General features: G+C 60.6%; 1 protein-coding gene across 14 annotated transcripts in view; it reads left to right on the top strand.

The window, feature by feature from the left end:
- PTPRF (protein tyrosine phosphatase receptor type F) overlaps positions 1-20,870 on the top strand; it is an 85,544-nt gene extending 64,674 nt beyond the window's left edge. For 4 of the 14 annotated variants that reach the window (XM_060306561.1, XM_060306553.1, XM_060306547.1 and 1 more), the window contains 21 exons: positions 1,299-1,325; positions 2,657-2,774; positions 4,102-4,199; positions 4,379-4,632; positions 4,724-4,817; positions 5,436-5,651; positions 5,929-6,083; positions 8,665-8,780; positions 11,918-11,950; positions 12,860-12,957; positions 15,831-15,954; positions 16,125-16,300; positions 17,002-17,121; positions 17,439-17,593; positions 17,672-17,957; positions 18,058-18,236; positions 18,449-18,575; positions 18,747-18,872; positions 19,137-19,291; positions 19,378-19,513; positions 19,907-20,870. In XM_060306561.1, the coding sequence (XP_060162544.1) occupies positions 1,299-1,325; positions 2,657-2,774; positions 4,102-4,199; positions 4,379-4,632; positions 4,724-4,817; positions 5,436-5,651; positions 5,929-6,083; positions 8,665-8,780; positions 11,918-11,950; positions 12,860-12,957; positions 15,831-15,954; positions 16,125-16,300; positions 17,002-17,121; positions 17,439-17,593; positions 17,672-17,957; positions 18,058-18,236; positions 18,449-18,575; positions 18,747-18,872; positions 19,137-19,291; positions 19,378-19,513; positions 19,907-19,975 (2,862 nt within the window). In that variant the 3' untranslated portion in view covers positions 19,976-20,870. Of the gene's footprint in view, positions 1-1,298; positions 1,326-2,656; positions 2,775-2,853; positions 3,433-4,101; positions 4,200-4,378; positions 4,633-4,723; positions 4,818-5,435; positions 5,652-5,928; positions 6,084-8,664; positions 8,781-11,917; positions 11,951-12,859; positions 12,958-15,830; positions 15,955-16,124; positions 16,301-17,001; positions 17,122-17,438; positions 17,594-17,671; positions 17,958-18,057; positions 18,237-18,448; positions 18,576-18,746; positions 18,873-19,136; positions 19,292-19,377; positions 19,514-19,906 lie in introns of all 14 variants that reach the window. The other 10 variants (XM_030866487.2, XM_060306527.1, XM_060306504.1 and 7 more) reach the window with 5 other exon arrangements.
- Positions 20,871-21,310: the final 440 nt, after the last annotated feature.

Here is a 21,310-nt window from a genome sequence, read left to right as displayed (position 1 = left end):
ATCTTCTTTATCCATTCACTTTGTCCCTTTCCCATGGTCTGCTTTCCTTCCTCTCTCTGTTTCTGTCTCTCCCTCTCCCTGAGTGTTTTTGTCTGTCTCGTTCTCTTCTCTTTCCTGTCCTCTAATCCCTTCCATCCTCTCTCCCTCTGTTTTGCTTCAGCCTCTGTCTTTCCATTCTTCTCTCTCTCTCTCCTCCTCGTGAGCACCTCCGTTCCCAGGCCTGGCTTGGACATGGCAGGATACCCCAGGCAAGGAACCTAGAGCAGCGCCGGGCCCAGCCACACCCTAAAAGTGGCCGTGGCCAGGAGGGACAGCTGATGGCCTCCTCCCGTACTTGTCCCACACTGCTCGCAAGGACTTTACAAGAGAGCTTCCCAGAACAGAGGCACTGGGGCCATTGGACAGAGACCAGACCAGCACTGCGAGGGTCGCTGGGCCGGAGGACCCCATGGCACGTCTATCCTGGGGATGGCATGGACCATCTCCCTGTGCTGTGCTGGACAGCTGCCAGCCGCCAGCCTTCCAGTGCCACAGAACCTCCCTCCCTCTACCTGTCCAGCTAGTAAACCTACATGCACCATGGCCTGAAGAAGGATGTACCAAGAACAAGCAGCAGTGCCAGCCCAGAAATATGCCTTCCTACCTTGATTTTCAGGCATCCCAGGGGTCTGAGGGCTTCCCCTTTGCCTGTGGGGCAGGGTCCAGGCTCTGAGCTTGGCACTCACGGCCCTTATCATCTTGCTGGCCATCCTGCCTGGGCCCCTTCCAGCCACAGTATAGCTCCTGCTGTTCCTAGGGCAACCCTCCTTGCCTAGGGCCACTGGCTAATCTGTCTTCCCAACTGGGATACTTTTGAGAGTGAGAGGAGACATTGTGAATAATCATACCAGGTTGGCAAGCCTAGGCCAGGACTGGCCCCGGCAAGACAGACGTACTGCCCTCGGCGTCTTCTCTCCCCTCTGCCTGAGCTGTGCAGCCCACCCCTCAAGTCTGGCAGCCTTTCCCTCGAAGTACCTCCAGGTGGCGCCCTACGACCCCTCAGTGTCAGGGAGCCCTCTCGCTCTGGCCCTCCGCTCTCCAGGTCTCACCTCCTCAGCCCTGGTGCCCACAGTTGGGCCCACACACATTTGGGCTCGTGAGGCAGGGGCTGGGATCCTTGGATGGGGAGTGGTCCTGGGTTGCCACCCCCCAGGGCACTCCAGAGGCCCGTGCCCACCATCTGCCCTCCCTGGCCAGACCCCATCAGAGCCAGAGTCCTTCACATCCTGTCTCCCTTTCTCTCCCTCTCCCGCGGTCAGTGGCGGCCAGAGGAGTCCGAGGACTATGTAAGTAAGAGGTGTGCGAGCGCGGGCAAGACCTGGGTCAGGCTGGGCTCGTGGGACACTCCCCCTCCCCCGCCTTTCCTCCCAGCCTGAGCCGCCAAGATCCGCAGGGCACCAGCCACGTCCAGAGAAAACGGGCGCTTAGGCAGGAGCCCCGAGCTGAGCAGTGATTGGCATTTCCTCTAATCCTTACTTCTCACCTGTCGAGCGGCAATTTCAGGCCTGTGTTCAAGATCGACCAGGGCCTGGCCCCTGCTCTAGCCAGATGGAGATGGAGTTAAATCCGATCCTAATCGTTAGGCCTTATTGATCCCCGGAGTGAAAAATCACCTGCTCCAGGCGCAGGCTGGGAAGGGAGTCTGGGGGCTGGGTTCCAGCATCGGTGTCTTCCGGAGCCCCAGCCCTGGGCGACCCTCCAGCCAGGGCAGGAGGGGACCTGCGAGAGGTTGGTGGCAGCTGCAGCGGCCCCACCCGAGGCTCAGAGCTGGAGGGACACCAGGGTTGGTGGTGACAGCTCTGTTCCCACTGCGCGGTGCTCCCCTCCCTTTTCCCCACTTTTCCCTCTGTGTGGTGTGGCTTGGCCTCCCGTGGTGTTTCTCGGCATGTCCAGAAATGATGCCTTGGCTGGAGATGGGCGTGTGGGCAAGGCCTGCCAAGGCAGGGGGACGCTGCCCTGGCTGACTTCTCAGGCATCGCTGGGGACAGTGTGCTCCCCAGGGTGGGGTTTCTCTGTCCTCCTCGTCTCCCCTCCCTGGCTCAGGAAGCACTGCAGGGCGTAAGGTGCTCACAGAGCCAGTGCCTAGAGGGGAGCAGGAGGGGTCCCGACTTGGTCCTGCAGGGTGGCACCCCGGCCCACCCCTCCACCTCGCTCTGTGGTGTGCGTGCACGTGCGTTAGTATCTACAGGTGGCCCTCCGCCTGCTGGTGCAGGAGGAGCCGCAGGCTGCATGTGTGTGCCGAGAGCCACGCAAGGTGCTCTGTGCATGCGCGGCTGTGTGCTCTGTGTGGCACACGCGCCCAGACCTCACGAGGTGTCATTCATGGTACAATGGAGCGAAGGAACAGTGCGGCACTTTGTTCTTGTGTGAAAGGAAGAATGAGCAGACTGTCTGCCTTAGGCTTGGTGCTCCCGGCATGGGCTGGGTCCTCCTGGGCACACATCCACCTGCCTGTCCTGCCTTCTGCAGAGTCCAGCAGCTCACAGCCCCCTCTCCGGGGACCTCTGGCCCTGTGTGCCCTGGGGGGGCCCCGCCGGCTAACGTCTTGAGGTGGCTGGCCTGCTCTGGTCCCTCCTTGCTCTCCCGTGATGGGAATGGGCCCTTCCTCCTGCCTTAGGAAACCACCATCAGCGGCCTGACCCCGGAGACCACCTACTCCATTACCGTCGCCGCCTACACCACCAAGGGGGACGGTGCTCGCAGCAAGCCCAAAGTTGTCACGACCACGGGAGCAGGTGAGTGAGGGGTCGAGGACGGAGCGGAGGCGGGGCCAAAGGGGGGGGCAGGGCCAGAGCCCAGTGCGTGGTTGTTCAGTCCCAGGCCGGCCCACCATGATGGTCAGCACCACGGCCATGAACACCGCGCTGCTCCAGTGGCACCCACCCAAGGAGCTGCCTGGGGAGCTGCTGGGCTACCGGCTGCAGTACCACCGGGCCGACGAGGCGCGGCCCAACACCATCGATTTTGGCAAGGACGACCAGCACTTTACGGTCACTGGCCTGCACAGAGGGGCCACCTACATCTTCCGGCTTGCTGCCAAGAACCGGGCCGGCCCGGGCGAGGAGTTCGAGAAGGAGATCACGACCCCCGAGGATGCTCCCAGCGGTTTTCCCCAAAACCTGCGCGTGGTAGGGCTGACCACATCTACCACGGAACTGACCTGGGACCCCCCGGTGCTGGCGGAGAGGAACGGGCGCATCACCAACTATACCGTGGTGTACCGTGACATTAACAGCCAGCAGGAGCTGCGCAACATCACTGCCGACACCCACCTGACGCTCTCCGGCCTCAAGCCAGACACCACGTATGACGTCAAGGTCCGTGCACGCACCAGCAAAGGCGCCGGCCCGCTCAGCCCCAGCATCCAGTCCCGGACCATGCCCGTGGAGCAAGGTGCGTGCTGTGGGCACGTGGCTGCGCCTGGGGACCTCTGCTCTCCTTGACCCACTGACCTCTGGCAACTGTGATCCACCAACCTCTGGTGTGTGACACTCCAATCTCTCATGTCCATGACCACTAACCTCTAGTGAAGGGGTGCCACGTTCTCGGTGTGTGACCCCTGACCTCTGCTGTCCTTGACCTACTGACCTCTGCTGTGTGACTCTCCAGTCTCTCGTGACCTTGACCCACTGATATCTTTTGACTGCATCACCACTCTTGGGTATGCGACACTAATCTCTTGGGGCCACGACCCCCTGACCTCTAGTGAACACAGCCCACTGTGCTCTGGTGTGCGGCCACATGCTTCTGACTGAGTCCCTCTGATCTGTGGTCACTCTGACCTGGTGTCTGTAAGCTCCAGCTTCACCCAAGCACTTCTGGAGATCCTGACCACGGGTCCTGTGGCATCTGCCCCGCTCGGTACTCGCTGCGAGGAAGAGCCGGGGCTGGGAGCTGAACTGTGTGCGGTTGAAGCTGGCGGGAGTGGGGGGTGCCTGGTCCTCTGCAGCCTTTCCTAACCCCCTGGGCCCCCGCGCGGCGTCTCTTCCTGGCCGGGAAACCTTGAGGCCCATTCACCCCAGCTACACAGCCAGAGCTGACTCCCTCCTTATATCCCAACAGTGTTTGCCAAGAACTTCCGTGTGGAGGCTGCAATGAAGACATCTGTGCTGCTCAGCTGGGAGGTCCCTGACTCCTACAAGTCAGCTGTACCCTTCAAGGTGGGTGAAGTCAGCTGCACCTGGCACACACACACTGCTGCGGTCCCTCATTGCAGTCCCAGCCTCTGCGTGTGTGTTTGTCATGCCGGATCCCGGTTGGGCGTGGGCGCGTGCTCTGCCCCGCAGGCCCACGATGGGAAGCCTCACTCAAACGTGCTGCCTGCCCCCGTGCCGCGCAGATTCTGTACAACGGGCAGAGTGTGGAGGTGGATGGGCACTCTATGCGGAAGCTGATCGCAGACCTGCAGCCGAACACAGAGTACTCGTTCGTGCTGATGAACCGTGGCAGCAGTGCGGGGGGCCTGCAGCACCTCGTGTCCATTCGCACAGCCCCCGACCTCCTGCCGCACAAGCCGCTGCCTACCTCTGCCTACATAGCGGATGGCCGCTTCACTCTCTCCATGCCCCACGTGCAGGACCCCTCGCTCGTCAGGTGTGCAGACGAGGCCTCAGGGGAGGAGGGCAGGGCCGGCCACGCGAGCGCAGGCGATGACGGTCCTGATTCCCCCCCTCTGCCCGCCCAGGTGGTTCTACATCATGGTGGTGCCCATTGACCGTGTAGGAGGGAGCATGCTGGCACCGCGATGGAGCACGCCCGAGGAGCTGGAGCTGGACGAGGTGCCTGGGGACCAGGAAGGGTAGCGCTGATGACAGTCCCATTGAGGTGGTTGGCTGTGGCCCCAGGGACCACCCCCCCCAAACTGGAGTCACTCTCTGATTGGCAGCCTGCCCTCATCTCTAGGGAGACAGATGCTGAGCTGGTCCCTGGGCGCTTTCAGAGAACTCCTGGAGGGCTTCCAGAGACTTCCCCCAAAGGGGTTTGAGGAGGATCCCCTGGGGTGGGAAGTGGCAGAGACATCTCTCAGATCTAGAGAATCCTGGGCCCTGTAAGCTTCGGAGTCCGCAGGGTCTGGAGGCCGCAGAGGGGCTAGAGTGGAGCCCCAGCATGTTTGGAATCTGCCATGCTCTTCTCGCAGTGGTGTGCAGCCAGCCCTCTCAGGTTAGGCTGGGGCAGGTTACCCAGAGGGCCCCTTCTTATCGGGTTGGCTAGGAGGAGGGGCATTGCCTTGTCTGGCATTCAGCATGATTCTACGAGGACTCTGAGTCAGGCCAGGCTTGAGCCCCTTACGTGGAAGGTGAGCCTAACCTCATCCCAGGGGGCGTATGTCCCAGGCCCCGGGCCCGGGAGCATGTGCTCCAAGGCCCCTGCGTGACTCCTGTCATCTGCTCTGTCAGCTTCTGGAGGCCATCGAGCAGGGCGCTGGGGAGCTGCGGCAGCGGCGGCAGGCAGAGCGGCTGAAGCCATACGTGGCCGCTCAGGTGGACGTGCTCCCTGAGACTTTCACCCTGGGGGACAAGAAGAGCTACCGGGGCTTCTACAACCGGCCGCTGTCTCCAGACCTGAGCTACCAGTGCTTTGTGCTTGCCTCCCTGAAGGAACCCGTGGACCAGGTCTGCCTAAGGCCCAGGGCCTGACCACACGCCCCCCAGGCCAGTCTCAAACACCCCAGAGGCCCCATACCTGCACTGGGGTCTCAAGGCCCTAACCCCTAAGACCCAGAACGCCAGACCCGACCTAGCCCTAGGGTCCCAGTCAGCTGACCAGGCCCAGGTCAGCCTCTTAGTTCTGGGAGACCAGGCCCAGAGCCCATTCTCCAGGTTGGCGGGGCAGAGGGTGGGAGCTCTCACCCGGGCTCACCACCTGTGCTGTTCCCCCACTGGGCCACAGAAGCGCTATGCCTCCAGCCCTTACTCCGACGAGATCGTGGTCCAGGTGACACCAGCCCAGCAGCAGGAGGAGCCCGAGATGCTGTGGGTGACGGGCCCCGTCCTGGCAGTCATCCTCATCATCCTCATTGTCATCGCCATTCTCCTGTTCAAGAGGTGAGTGCTCCCGTGGACGGCCACCTGCCCTGGACTCTCAGGCTCTCCCTGGCCGGGTGCATACAGGCCTGGGGCAGCCACACCGGCCTGCGCCCCATGGTGCACCCCTGGGCTCGGTGGGAAGCCAGGAGAGCAGAAGCAGTGCGTGTGCACACCCATGGGTGTGGCCCAGGTGCGATGAGCAGCCTTAGCTTCACAGAGGGCTTGTTCACGTGCATCCCCGGGCATGTCTGTGTGTCCGTCTCTGTGTTTTCAGTGGATGTGAGCCTGTCTGTCTCTCAGCTTCAAGACACGGCCTTCTCCTGGTCTCCTCCCTTCAGCACCCCCTCTGCCACCATCCCTAGATGACTCCCTGCCTGGCTCTCCTGCTCAGGCCTTGAGAGGTCCAGACCCAGCTCCAGGGCTGTGTGCCCGTGGACATTCACTTGGCAGACGTTTATTCAGTGCCTGCTGTGACCATAGCATCTGCAGCTGTCCCAGACTCAGGGTGTCTTGACCCTTCCCACAGCCCTCCCCCAGGGTCCCTATCACAGGGGACGGGCCCATCTACCAAGTTATCAACCGGAAACCTGGGTGTCACCCTCTCCCCTCCTCCCTCTCCCTCCACCCAGTCTCCCGTGAGTCCTGCCCTGGATATCACTGGACCTGCTCCCCCCTCCCCACCGTAGGCTCCCCACGAGGTAATGCACGTGCACACGGCACGCCTCAGTCCTCTCTCGGGTAGCTGCAGTCTCCTAATCTTGGAGTCTCCCCTTCCTCTCCATCCTCCTCCCAGCCTGAAAGGTGTTTCCAAAGATTTACTTTATCACCCTCAGCTTAACACTTCTCAGTTTTAACTAAAGAGTTTTATAGTCCGATCTCTGTAGCCTGAGGTCCATCAGATGCCTGGTCGGTCTGGCCCCTGCCGACACCCCGACATCGTCACTGAACCAGTGCAGTTCCCGGCCAGCCCGGGCTGAGCCCCCCCTCTCTGCAGCTCTCCTTCCCCCTGCCCGGGCAACTGCCATCTCATCCTTCAAGACTCCTTTCCAGGCTCTGGTGCCCACGAGGCTCTGCCGGGCCCCTCCTATACCCCTTCGCCACACTGTCCCCCACTGTGCAGTGGTGCTTCCACGGGAACGTCGCTGGGCCTGTTTCCAGCACCCAGCGCAAGGCTGTCGGTGAACGCTTGTTGGTCCGTATGTCTGAACATGTTCACACACGAGTTCCTGTCCCCAGTGCCCCATCTCTCCCCGCCCCTGACCCTGACCCTTGACCTGGACCTGGTGCCTTCTTCCTGAAGTTAGCTCCTCCCTCCCAGGGTGAATAGGGACAGTCTCGCCTGGTTCAGGGCCTGGAGACCCATGGGTGGGGAACCTGAGGAGGGTTCCACACACCCATTCATCCTCCCCCCACTGCCTCTGGGTCCTGGTGTCTGCCAGGAGAGGCAGCCCCTCCCCGTGAATGCCATGTGGGTGTCATAGATGGGTCCGCAGTGTCCCCCATGTCGTGAGAGGGTCTGAGTGCTTGGCGGAAACAGTGACCGTTCCTTTCTTCTGTCCTTGCCTGTCTTTCGGGACCTAGTAAACAAGAAAGGTAGGAGTCCTTCCTTCTCTCTTCACGCGCTTCCCCCTTCACTTCTTATCCCCATGCACACTGCGGGCCCAGCAGGGAGGGGCGCTGCTTGGGCCGGAAGCCTCCTGGCCTGCGGCTGTCTGGTCAGCTTGGCAGGCGATGGGACAGGCTCTGTCACTCTCTCGACTGGTGCTCTGCACAGGGGATGCCCCTTTTCCGGGCACAGGTGAAGCACAGACCTCCACCACTTCCCCTGCAGGCACAGACTCTGAGCTCACCAGAGCCTTCCCCCAGGCTCCCAGGTCTCTGAGGTTACCTGAGCGCTGCAGGGGACAGAGTCTGGCCTATGTGCAAAGAGCACTGGCTGCAGGGCAGCGGGGAAGTGTGTGCTGCACACTCATGCACACTCGCGTAAGTTTCTTCCCCAAGCACACCTGTGTCCACCGAGCAGAAGCAGCCCCTGGATACTTGTCAGCAGCTGGACATTGCAGTCTGTCTCTCATCCTGTCCCTGTAGCCCGGGGAGCCGAGGCCAGCAAGGGAGGACTCTGCCCAGCTAGGGGGACGCCTTCCCTGTCCCTCCCCTGCTGCTCTGCACCTCTACCCTTGTACCAAGAGCCAGATAGCTGAGGCCCAGCTCTCTGTGATGTTTGCATATCTTAGGTGTCGTTTGCATGTTTCCTCCTGGTGGCTCCTGCTGTCTCAGCTGTGGGGCCCTTGCAGACAATAGCCACTGCCCGGCAGTGACCTGCCCTTTACGGGAAGGAGCCACAGCCTCTGCGGCCCCTTCCTTTCTCGCTGGGCTGGCCCTCTGTCCACCGCCTATTCCCGCTGCCTCCGCACCCTCCACCCTGTGTCCTCTCATGTGAAGCTGCTCTGGCCCTGGCTCCCCTGCACTCAGAGACCCCAGGCTGGGGTGGCAGGAGCAGGGCCGTGGACATAGGGCCTCTGTGGTAGCAGGCTATGCCATGCATCTCTGTTCTCCGCCTGGACCTCAGTTCTCACCAACCGCCCTTCTGCCTCTCCAGGAAAAGGACCCACTCCCCGTCGTCCAAGGATGAGCAGTCAATTGGGCTGAAGGACTCCTTGCTGGCCCACTCCTCCGACCCCGTGGAGATGCGGCGGCTCAACTACCAGACCCCAGGTAGGGTGGCCCCCTCAGCCTGCCTGCCTGCCCCACCCAGGCCTGCCAGTCTCCCCCGAGGGACCCTGGCCTCACCCTGGCCCCCATTTCCTGTTCCTCCCTTCTGCCCTTCTCCCTGTACCCATCCACTTTGATGAAGTGACCGAGGAACCCCTATATCAAGAGCTGGACAGGCACCGCAGGGCCCGGGAGCCTCTGGGGCTGGGGGGCAGCTAGCTGCTCAGACCCGACCTCGTCTTTGGTCACGCCCTCCAAGTATGGGCCCGGGACCCACACAGAGCCACATCCCAGCCCCGGGGTGGCCAGCCTCTGCACCCGTGCTCTGGTCCCTGCACACGACAGGTTTGTTAGTGGGAAACGGCCCATCAGACCCGTGTGGCGGGCTGGGGTGCCCACATCTGGCCCTTCTGGTGGCTGGCCCCAGATATCCTGTGCGAGTACAGGGACCCCGCACAGGGCTTGGTGCCCGCCTTTCCTTCCCCGCCACTGCTACGGGGCTCTCTGGCTGCCCCTTCTACCTGAGCTGTCACTCCCTCCCTGTGCCCCAGCAGACACAGCTCAGACCTCTTCCCTGTGGGCAGGGTCGTTCCTCGGCTCCCAGATGCTGCTTCCATCGTGACGCCTCCCACCCTGGGCTGGAACTGCCTCAGTGACGGAGCTCTGTGGAGCCAGGAACTGTCCTCTTCCTCTCCCATCCCATGGGTTGCGCACACGGTGGATTCTTATTGAGCGCCTGTGAAACAAACACAAGGCAGCTGAATGAATGAGTGAACTGCAACACACAGGGTTTGTGTGTACACGAGCTGCTCATGGCTGCGTGTTAAATCACCGCAGAACTTCGTGGCTGAAAACAATTATGTACTATTGTCACCGTCTTCATGAGTCAGAAATCCAGACGGGAGCGTAGCAGGAGCAGCCTGTCTCTATTCCAGAATGTCTGGGCCCTCGGCCGAAAGACTCAAAAGCTGGGAGCCAGAATCATTTAGATCAGGGGTCAGCAAACTATGGCCCGAGGCCAGATGCAGCCCACCATCTGTTTCTGCAAATAAAGTTTTATTGGAACGCAGCCACGCCCATTCATTTATGTATTGTCTGTGGCTGTTTTCATACTACAAAGTAGAGCTAAGTAGGTGTGATAGACACCATATGTCCACAAAGCCAAAAATACTTACTAGCTGGCCTTTTCTAGAAAAGTTTGCTGACCCCGGAATTCTGGAGACTCATTCATTCTCATGTCTTATGGTTGACACTGCAGTCAGCTGTGAGCTCACCTGAGGTTTTCGGCTCCCCTCCTGTGGCGTGGGCTCCCTGACAACATGCTGACTGAGTTCCAAGGGCATGTGTCCTGAAAGAGAGAGAGCCAGGCTGACTTAGCAGGCTGTGCAACCAGATGTGATCAGATCTTCAAGGAGTCAAAGCTGGAGCCTGGAGGGCAGAGAAGCCTCCTCTGAGAGGGATGCCAAGCTGTGTGGGCCTTAGTCGGGCAGAGAGGGGGTGGGAGGGAACGGAGGGAACTCCCTTCTATGGCAGTAGCATGTGGGGAAGCAGCTTTCGGGCACTGTGTCCCGCGGCCCTGGAGCTGGGGTTGTTGAGAGCCCAGAGATGAGTCTGGAGGGCTAGGCCGAGGTCCGGTCACAGAGGGACCTGCACGCCAGGCTAAGGGGTTTGGACTTTGTCTTGAGGGTTCCAGGGAGGCATTAAAGGTTTTCAGCAGGGCAGCAACAGGGTCAGAATTGTGCTGTAGAAACATAGCTCTGTTTGCCATGTGGAAGGCATATTGGAAGGGGAGAACTTGGGGAGGCAGGCCGTTGAGAAGGTGCTGAGGACCTGGACGAGGCGGGTGGCAGTGGGGAGACATGAGCGAGACCTAAGCAGCAGGGCTCAGGCTTGATTCCATGTGGGGTGAGGAAATGGGGGCAGAGGTCCCAGGATGCCTCTGTGGTTGCTGGCTGAGCATTGGGGTGGGAGGGTCCAGGGAGACCTCCGCACCAACCTCCTGGCTGGAACCACGGGCGTGGGGCATGCCAGGGAGCACGCAGTGGTCAACGCCTGCAAATACATGGGCTCTCCCAGGAAGAGGGGGCGAGGGAAGAGAGCAGACGAAGGGCAGCCAGGGAAGGAGGTGAAATGTTGAGGAAGGATGGGTGAAGGATAGCCAAGGAGGAGGAGCCAGAGGGAGAGAGAACTCGGGGAGAAGAGTGTCCCAGAGGCCAGATGGGGAGGGCTGTGCAAGGAGGACCCAGACAGAGGCCTTTGGCTTCGGCAGTTGGGACCTTGGAGAGCGTGTGCTGGGCGGGTCCTGGGGGCAGGAGCATTTCAGCGGGCTGAGGCCCAGTGAGTGGGGAATGAGCAAGTGTGTGTGAAGGCCCTGCTGGGGTCTGGATCCTTGTGGCTGCAGGGCCCGGGGGAAAGGGCAGGGATCTGAGAGGAGAAGGCGGGGTGGAGCACAGGCAGTCAGAGGTGGTGTTAAAAGGGATGGGGGTCCAAAAGGACAGGAGGCTGTGGCCCCGGGCGGACCGTGGGGAGGGGCACAGTGAGGGTCACCCGAGGTGCTGAGATCGGGGAACAGGACTGCTGGTGGGGAGAGGTGTCTTTGTGCACAGGGGTGGTCTGGGAGGGAACCGGTGACCAGAAGGGGTGGCGGCGATGGCAGCACTGTCCACGGCTGAGGGTTTCCTTCTCGTTTTTTTCGTTCAGCAGATGTTTATTATTTTCTCTCATAATTTAACTCTTCTTCTGAAAATGCTTCAAACGCACAGAAAAGCTGAAAGAGTGATACAGTCCCCATCTGCACATCCTCGTGTGGACTCACCCTTCTGTTTCTCACTGCACATGCCTCATCTCTCTCTCTGAAAGCACACTTCCCTTTTGCCAGTTCATCTGGAAATAGTCAGGGTCAAACTTTGATACCAGAGGGCACGAGGTTGGCTTGGACCTAGACTTCCATCATAGAAAGAGGCCCCTGAGACCGCCCAGGCTCTGGGTGGGAGATGCATCTGCTCCTCGGGGGGCAGAGGGGGCTGCGGTGGGACTGCCCCTGCGAGCCCCCAGCCCCGCACTGTGTTCAGCAGCAGTGTAACCAGAGGTTAACGGGTTTCCTTCTCTTGCCCCCCTGTTTTTGTTCTTTTTCTCTGCAGGTTCCAGTGTCCCCAGTTGCCCGAATATCTCAAGTTAGTTTTCTGCGTTCCTGTGTTTGGGGCCCACTCTGGCTTCTGTGTGTTTCCTCTACTTCTCTCACCCATCGCCTCCCTCCTTCCTTGAGTTCTTCTCTCCCCTTTCCTCTCTTTTCTCTACCTTCTCACTGCCCCGTCTTTTCTTTGTCCATCCTGCTCTCTCCCCACCTTGCCCCCTTCTTCCCGCCCTGTTTTCCCTCCCGCCACTCTGTCTGTCTCTGCCTCTCGCCTCCGGTCTCAGTCCGACCTCTCTCGCATCTCAGTCCGACCCCTCTCCGGTCTCAGTCCGACCCCTTTCCCGTCTCAATCCGACCCCTCTCCCATCTCAGTCCGACTCCTCTCCTGTCTCCCTGCCTCCCTTTCCCCACATCTCCCTCCTCCCCTTTGCTTCTCCCTCTGAGTTCTTCCACGTCTCTGCCATGTACATCGTGATCACTCCATCCACATGCTGGGTGCTGGGACAGGGACATCACCCAGCCTCCCGTGGTGACTGGCGCCAGTGAGGGCAGGAGCGCTGTCCAGAGGCAGGACCCGCAGGCGGGGTGCAGGCTGAAGCAGCCCAGCCCCATCCTGTCCACTGCCTTCCACCTGTGCTTCCGGCCCCGGCCTGGGAGGGGGGAAGCCTCCCATGCCTGTGGAGAACCCGCCACTCAGCACCGTGTCACACGGACATGCTCACTCGTGCTCACACCACACACCCTTCCACCTCTGTCCTCTCCCGCTCCCACCCCCAGCCACTGTGTGCCCCGCCATCCCTGTCGCCGCATGTGCCGCCGTCTCCATGCCACCAGTGACGAGTGCTCCATGGTCACACGTGTCCACATGTGCACATACATGCATTGGGGCTGTCTCCACCACCCCTCTCAGGCCTCACGCTAACTCTGCCTGTGTGTGCCCTGCTTCCAGGTATGCGAGACCACCCGCCCATCCCTATCACCGACCTGGCGGACAACATCGAGCGCCTCAAAGCCAACGACGGCCTCAAGTTCTCCCAGGAATACGAGGTGAGACTTCCCCCCTCACCCCCGCTTCACACCCCCCACCATGTGCCTGGCCCCAGACCGGCTCCTTTCCTGCCTCGGGCTCCAGGCTTCTCCAGAACACACACTGGAGGGGTCAGCAGTGGCCAGCAGGGAACTCAACTCCTCAGGTCTCAGGTTCTGGGCCTGACAGAGGTCCTTCCAGATCCCCGGGTCAGGACACTCAGTCACATGCCCCGATGCTAACAGAGGCAGACAGGTCTCTCTCTCTCTCTCCCTCTCTCTGTCTCACACACACACACACACACACACACCCAGGTCAGTAATAACAGCTGGCATTTATGGAGAGCTTCCTGCGGGCCAGCTCTAGGCTAGATACTTTGCATACCATTCTGCCCTCCCCACACCCTGTGAAACGGATGCTGGTGTTATCCCATCTTACAGATGAGGAAGCTGAGGCTTAGAGGAGGGGAAGTGACTTGCCCAAGGTCACACAGCTGATGAGTAGTGGAATGTGTCTGTCAACCTGTACCCTGCACATGCATGTGCTCACGGGTGTTCTCAGAGTACAGATCACAAAGACGGGGAGCTGGGGGCCCTGAATCTTGCCACTTGGGCTGCACAAACCCTCCTGCTCAGGGCCCTCCAGGTACTCCCTTCACTCTGGCCTGGACCCTATCTGCTGGGGGCTCAGACTTCAGAGCACTGCTCCTGCCCAGAGTCAGGGCTTCCAGGCGCCCGGCTGGGGAGGTGCTTTGCTAGTGAAAGGGGTGTAAAGGAGGTGATAAGGAGAGCCCCACCTCCTCTAAGGAGCACGGGCGGAGGTGTTGTTAAGGCATCTTCTGCCTCTGCCCCACTCGGCCCCTCCAACCCCCCGCCCCACCCGCAGCGCAGCCCTGGCACAGGATGACGGGTGGATGGATGGTTGACTGACGGGCTGGCTCCACCCTGCCTGTGAGCCCGCCCCGCTCCAGTCAGATGTCCACCCTCAGCTGGGCTGCTATCGCGGGCACCAGGGCTCCCCTTCAAGGGCTGTGAGCCAGGTTTCCGCAGAGGAAATTGAGCTTGGCCGGGGAACTGATGATCACCTGTGCCGAGAGGAAGGCGTGCCGCTTCTCCCTGCAGAGCGCCCACTGGGGGCCTGCTCTGCACAGCCCCGCCATGGGGGGAACAGAGCTGCTAAGGGGGGCTCCCTGCCTCCAGCTCCTTACCTGGCCTGGTCTCCCGCCCACACTCATCCAGTCCCACGTCCCACGCCGCCCTTCCTCCCATGGGGCTCTGCGGCTCACTGTCCAGACTCGGTGTCCCCCGTCCACCTTCTGCCTCTTCTCTGCTCCAGTCTGGGCTCTCCTCACCACAGCCTCCTCCTCCAGGAAGCCTCCTCTGGCCACCCGGCCTGCCGAGAGCTTTCCTGCAGCCAGGATCCCATAGCTGTGTTACCTTTAACGGTCAGTCAGTCGCTCATCTGGCATCGTCGGGCACTCAGCCTGTGCTGGGTGTTGGGGGTGTGGAGGCAAGTGCCCACAGGGAGCTCAGCCAGCGGGGAGACGAGCGCCGACAGATGAGAGACACTGAATGTGACCTCATACCCTGGGGTTAAACATGCAGACGTGCGGAGGTCGGCCGGCCGACAGCACCGAGGCAAGCAGGCTAGGGGTGGGGTGTGCTGGGGTCTCACGGAAGCAGTGCTCGCTGACCCGTGGAGAGTGACAGGCTGGCGCCAAAACCTGGAGGACACGGTGTGCTATGCTGAGAACTTCGGGTGGTATTCGTCTGTAAAAGGAGGATGGTAATAGAACCTATTTCATGGGAGGATTAGATGAGGGAATACACGCAGAGTGTTGAGAACAGTGCCAAGCACACGGTAAGTTTTCGCTGCGCCTCAGCTGTTACTATTATCATCTGAGGCGATGAGGAGCCATGGGAGATATTAAGCAGGGAATTGATCAACAGATCTGCATTTTATAAGGATTTTTCCGGCTGCGGGACGGAGTGGGGCCAAGCGAAGAGGCAGGGAGATGCCAAGTCTGAGCAGAGGTGGCCTGGCTGAGGCCCTGGCAGCAGGTTGGAGAGAGCTGAGGGGCTGGGAGTGATGGGATGGGGCACAGAGGAGTTTTGAGGACGACTTGCAGGTTGTGGCCGGGGCTTTGGGGTAAATGGGGACAGTGCCCTTCACTGAGATGGAGCCCCAGCAGCAGAGCCGGGTTTGCAGGGGGAGCTGATGAGCTCAGCTTGGCAAGGGTTGAGACCGAAGGAGTGTGGGATGTCCAGGTGGGATGTCCAAGGGGCTGCTGGCTATTCAGACTGGGAGCTCAGGGGAGACTCTGGGCTCCAGCTGGGGTTATGGCAGCTCCAGCATATGGGCGTAAGGTCCTGAGAGCAAGTGAACTCACCCAGGAAGGGCTGGAGAGTGCAAAGAGGGCCCAGGAATGAACTCCAGAGGAGCACTGCGTCCTGCCTATGGGAAGGAACAGCCAGAGAGGGAAAAGGAGAGCTGGGCAAGGCCGTGCAGCATTGGCCAGAGCCCCAGCAACATTGGGTCGTGCGCAGCTGGCCGCCGTTGCTTCTGCACTCATTCATTAGCTGGATTCAGGGCTTGAGGGACTTCCCTAGCCCCCACCCCACCCCGGACCACTCTCCTGGGCGAGGGGATTTGTGGTACCTTGGTCAGGGGAGTCTTCGGTCCATCGCCTTGCTGATCGGTGCCATGCCAGCCTCTTCGCTCTGTGGCCAGGGGAGCTGGCGCTCAACCTTCACCGGCACCATGCAGTAGAGCGGCTGGCTGTGAACCGGGAGTGAAGGCCGGATGTGGACACCAGCTGGAAGGCTGGGTCTCCCTGGAGGCACTAGGTAGTCAGCTCTTGCCCCACTCCACCTGCCTCCTCCATTCCCTGCAGTCAATTGACCCTGGACAGCAGTTCACGTGGGAGAATTCAAACCTGGAGGTGAACAAGCCCAAGAACCGCTACGCCAACGTCATTGCCTACGACCACTCTCGAGTCATCCTTACCTCCATTGATGGTGAGCTGAGGGCGGGGCCCCCTCCCATCCCCTGATCTCCTCCTCGCTGGGTGACGTTTCATCCTCCAGGAGAGGCCCACAGGTCCCAGGGTGCACCGAGGAGGTGTGGAGGGACTGGGTTGGAGGCCCCAGGGTAATGCTCTCCCATGTCCCTTCCTGCCTGTTCATAGGTGTCCCGGGGAGTGACTACATCAACGCCAACTACATCGATGGCTACCGCAAGCAGAATGCCTACATTGCCACGCAGGGCCCGCTGCCTGAGACCATGGGCGATTTCTGGAGGATGGTGTGGGAGCAGCGTACAGCCACTGTGGTCATGATGACACGGCTGGAGGAAAAGTCCCGGGTAAGGCTGTGCAGAGCCCTGCCCAGGGCGGGGGAGGAGGGTGGCAGTGGATACTCAGCCAGCAGGTGACTTCAGACACCTTTTCCCATCCCTGTGGGAAGAAGCTCCTCAAGGGACTTGCCAAGTGCTGTTGTCTTCCTGGGGTGTCTTCGTGTCCCAGCTGCTGGACGTTCCTGGGATGTGGCATGTTCCCCATATACTAGTGGGTTCCCAGCATGTTAATACGTTGCCCCAGATGCTGTCGTTTTCCAAGAATGTTAATATGCTCCCCAGTTGCTGGCATGTTTCTGGGATATTCGCGTGTTCCCCAGATGCTGGAGTGTAGCTGGGGCATTAACACGTCTCCTGAGTTAATTAGTGGAAAGAGCCGCTGTTATCTGTTTATGCACAGCAAAGCGTTGACTGGAACGTGAAATTTACAGAGCTTGAAAATGGTGCATAAACGTTATGGGTAAATTTGGCAGAAAATGTGCCTGGTGAAATCTGGTCATGAATAAACAATTTTCAGTTACGTCCCTCGTTCCCCTGGTGAGGGCAGGGGTGGAGGCGTATCGTGAGACCATGATAGGGTTTGGTGAGGGGTGGCATAATGGATCTGAGAGCTCGGGGCTGAGGGCTAGACCTCCCACCCTGCTTCTGCCCGCCTGAGCCTTTGGGTACCTCCAAACACCCTTGCACCCTGCCCTGCTGTCCCTCTGCAGGTGAAGTGCGATCAGTACTGGCCACCCCGTGGCACCGAGACCTACGGCCTCATCCAGGTGACCCTGCTGGACACAGTGGAGCTGGCCACCTACACCGTGCGCACCTTTGCGCTCCACAAGGTATGGTCCTGCCCCCGTGCTTGTCCCCCGGCCGGGACCTATGAGGACAATGGTCTGAACATGGTGCGCTGGCGGGGAAGGGGGCGAGTGGGAGCCCGGTGTTGGAGGTCGGGGCTTGGAGGTGTGAGCGCACCATGACAGCCGGTGCCATGGGCGGCATGGATGGAAGCAGCTCCCGAGCTCCTTCAGGCTGCCCCGTGTGGCTTCTGAGTCCCGTTGGAAAGCCGGGGTTTGGCCTCAGCATTGGGGCATCCTGCCCTGAGTCTGTAGAGGGTACACTCCCTGGTCACACCGTCTCTCCCCGCTCTCCTCCCCAGAGTGGCTCCAGTGAGAAGCGGGAGCTGCGTCAGTTCCAGTTCATGGCCTGGCCAGACCACGGAGTTCCCGAGTACCCGACCCCCATCCTGGCCTTCCTGCGGCGGGTCAAGGCCTGCAACCCGCTGGACGCCGGGCCCATGGTGGTGCATTGCAGGTGAGGGAGTGCCACGCCACCGGGGGGTGGGGCAGAGGCGGGGTGGGCCCCTGCCCAGGCTGAGTCCGTGTCCTGCAGTGCGGGCGTGGGCCGCACGGGCTGCTTCATCGTCATCGACGCCATGCTGGAGCGGATGAAGCATGAGAAGACGGTGGACATCTACGGCCATGTGACGTGCATGCGGTCGCAGCGCAACTACATGGTGCAGACCGAGGACCAGTACGTGTTCATCCATGAGGCACTGCTGGAGGCCGCCACGTGTGGACACACGGAGGTGCCTGCTCGCAACCTCTATGCCCACATCCAGAAGCTGGGCCAAGTGCCTCCTGGGGAAAGTGTGACTGCCATGGAGCTGGAGTTCAAGGTGGGCTCAGGGCTGGGCCTGCCTGGCTCCAGGGCCTGGACTGGGTCCCGGGGACAGTCCTTCAGGAAGCCAGGCCTGACCAGCCTCTCCCTCTCGCTAGTTGCTGGCCAGCTCCAAGGCCCACACATCCCGCTTCATCAGCGCCAACCTGCCCTGCAACAAGTTCAAGAACCGCCTGGTGAACATCATGCCCTACGAACTGACCCGTGTGTGTCTGCAACCCATCCGCGGCGTGGAGGGCTCCGACTACATCAATGCCAGCTTCCTGGATGGCTATAGGTCAGCACACTTGTGACTGCCCGCCACGCCCACGGTAGCCAGGCCTGCTCCTGGCCGGCTGGGGGCGCAACAGAGTAGGGCCAGCCTGGAAGACCAGGGTGGGCTTCCTGGAGGAGGGGTGATCTGAGCGGGGCCCCAAGGGACTAGGCAGCCATGGGGAGACTCGGGGGACAGCAGCACCTCCAGCATGTCCAGTCTTATGTCCACCCCAGACAGCAGAAGGCCTACATCGCCACGCAGGGGCCTCTGGCGGAGAGCACAGAGGACTTCTGGCGCATGCTGTGGGAGCACAACTCCACCATCATCGTCATGCTTACCAGGCTTCGGGAGATGGGCAGGGTGAGCACGCCAGCCACCCCTTCTCTATCGTGTCCTTCCTCTCCCGGCCCTGTCAGCCTCAGACCCCATTATCACCACCTGTGGCATCCTGCCCCCGAATCCTCTGAAACCCGGAGCTCCCCTCCCCACTTTTTCCCCACCTGACCATGGGGCCGGGCCCTCTGTCCACAGGAAAAGTGCCACCAGTACTGGCCCGCAGAGCGCTCTGCTCGCTACCAGTACTTTGTCGTTGACCCGATGGCTGAGTACAACATGCCCCAGTATATCCTGCGTGAATTCAAGGTCACAGATGCCAGGGTGAGTGGACAGGGGAGTGTGTATATTTGTACGAAAGCTTGTCTGTAATGCTGCCGGAGCCCCTGTGGTGGGGCTGCCTTTGTGGTGCCCCAGCTCCAGCTGCAGGAATCGAAGGTGAGCTGTGGGCGTGCAAGCCCATTTCCCAGGGTGGCCTCGGTGTAACGACCTCAGGGTGCTTACCTGTGCTACCGCACTGTCCGCCTGCCCTGGGGGGCTGCCGCCTGAAGCTCCAGGCCTGACCCCGGCCTCTGCCACCTCTCCCAGGATGGGCAGTCAAGGACGATCCGACAGTTCCAGTTCACAGACTGGCCAGAGCAGGGCGTGCCCAAGACGGGCGAGGGCTTCATCGACTTCATCGGGCAGGTGCACAAGACCAAGGAGCAGTTCGGGCAGGATGGGCCCATCACGGTGCACTGCAGGTGGGGCCGACCCCATGGAGGTCTGGGCGTGTGGGGGGTTGGGGGTTCAGGGGCAGGAGCCCTGACCCAGCACTGTCCCTGGGCAGTGCCGGTGTCGGCCGCACCGGGGTGTTCATCACGCTGAGCATCGTCCTGGAGCGGATGCGCTACGAGGGCGTGGTCGACATGTTCCAGACCGTGAAGACCCTGCGCACACAGCGCCCAGCCATGGTGCAGACGGAGGTATGCAGGCCACTGGCCGTGCCAAAGCCAGCTCCTCACAGACACGTGCTGGGGAAGGCTGGTGATGGTACACAGGGTACCATCAGGGTACACGATCTAGGGGAAGGCTGAGCCGGACGGGTTCCCCACTTGGCAGCCGTGCACTGGACGCCAGTGTTGTGCGTGGCTCCCAGCTGGGGTTGCATGTGTCGGTCCTTACAGGGTACACGATCTAGGGGCAGAGTGGGGGTGGCAGGGGGAAGCCCGGGCAGATGTCTGGATCTAGCCCCTGCTGCTGGCCAGCAGAGGCAGAGGCTAAGTCCATGCCCCACTGGCTGCAGTGTGAGTGCCCTTGGCTGCGTGTCGGGGTATCCTCCATCGCTGTCTGCGCTGACCAGACCCCTGTCCCGGCAGGACCAGTACCAGCTGTGCTACCGCGCAGCCCTGGAGTACCTCGGCAGCTTTGACCACTATGCAACGTAACCACCGCCCCCCTCTCCTCCGCTGCCCCCACCTGGGGGCTCCGGAGGGGACCCAGCTCCTCTGAGCCATACCGACCATCATCCAGCCCTCCTGCACAGGTGCTGCTGCTGGCAGAGCACAGCCCACCGGGATCACAGCGTTTCAAGAACATTGCCACACCGAACGGAGAGCCCAGAACTGCCCTGGGCGAGGGGGTGGGCCGGCAGGCGTGCACTGAGGCCACGTCTCTGTCCGCCAGGCCCGCCCCGGAGCCCCTGCGAGCTCTCTGTTCCGCTGCCGCGTTTCTCATGCTTCTTCTCGTGGGGGGGATGGGAGCAAAGCCTCCTTTTTTATACTTTAAGTGGGGTAGACAGGGATTCTAGCCTCTTCCCTCTGACTTTTCCTTTTACAAGTTCTTAACTGCAGAATGGGGTTGCGGTGTAGCTTGTGTTCTCTTTTGAATTCGCTCTGGACCCTTTCTTGGTACGACTTTCACTGCTGAAGGATGCAGTGTGCCTTCCTCATGTGTGTGGAGCTGGGGCCGCCAGCCTGCGCAGAGGCATCGCTGATCCAGCTGCTCTTCCAGCCCTTCAGACAAGATCCTGTTTTAGCCAAATGCAGGGAAACAGTTTTTTTTTTTTTTTGGTTTAATTTCTGTTCTGTTTTTCCGTAAGAGCCTTATTTTGGGCCCCATAGACAGTGGTGGGCGGGGCGGAGGTAGGAAGCACTCATCCCCAGTCGTCTATTCCAGTGTGTGTTTAACATTCACAGCCCAGAACCACAGACGTGTCTGGGGGAGCCTGGAAAGGCATTCGTCGTCACCATCGTTTGCAAAGTTTAAAGATAAAGCAAAAGCAAAAAACAAACAGACAAAAAAAAAAATCCAAACAAAAAAAACACAAGAAAAAAAGAGTCATCCCCTGGCCTCTGCTTCAAACCCCTGAGAGGGGAGGTGGCTCCGTGTGCCTGGGATTCCCTCTGGGTCCGCAGAGCCTTGCTTTTTGTCCCCAGCATTGTGGGATGGCGTGGTGTTGGTAGGCTGTGGGTCTGGCCGTGTGGCCAAGGTGATGGGCGCCAGTCAGGGTGTGTGCCATGCCCCACACACCTCTGGGCCAAGCAGGGGTGCAGCTGGCCCTTCAGGTGCATGCCAGTGGGCCTCGTAGCACACATCTGTCCTCGGAGCAGGGGCCAGATGACTCCCCTCCCTGGTTTGCAGCTGTTTTCAAAGCCCCTGAGAATCGCTCTTTTCCACTCCTTCAAAGATGCCCTCCTAAACCAATGTGGCAAGACTACTGGACTTCTCTCAGTGGTACTATACTCAATCCTTATTATCTCGGCTTGCTGAGGGGCAGGGAG

Source organism: Globicephala melas, chromosome 1 (assembly GCF_963455315.2).
Source record: "Globicephala melas chromosome 1, mGloMel1.2, whole genome shotgun sequence".
In the NCBI taxonomy this organism is placed as follows: domain Eukaryota; kingdom Metazoa; phylum Chordata; class Mammalia; order Artiodactyla; family Delphinidae; genus Globicephala; species Globicephala melas.
The sequence above is the reverse complement of the archived record's forward strand: the minus strand, read 5'-3'. Positions and strand labels throughout refer to the sequence as shown.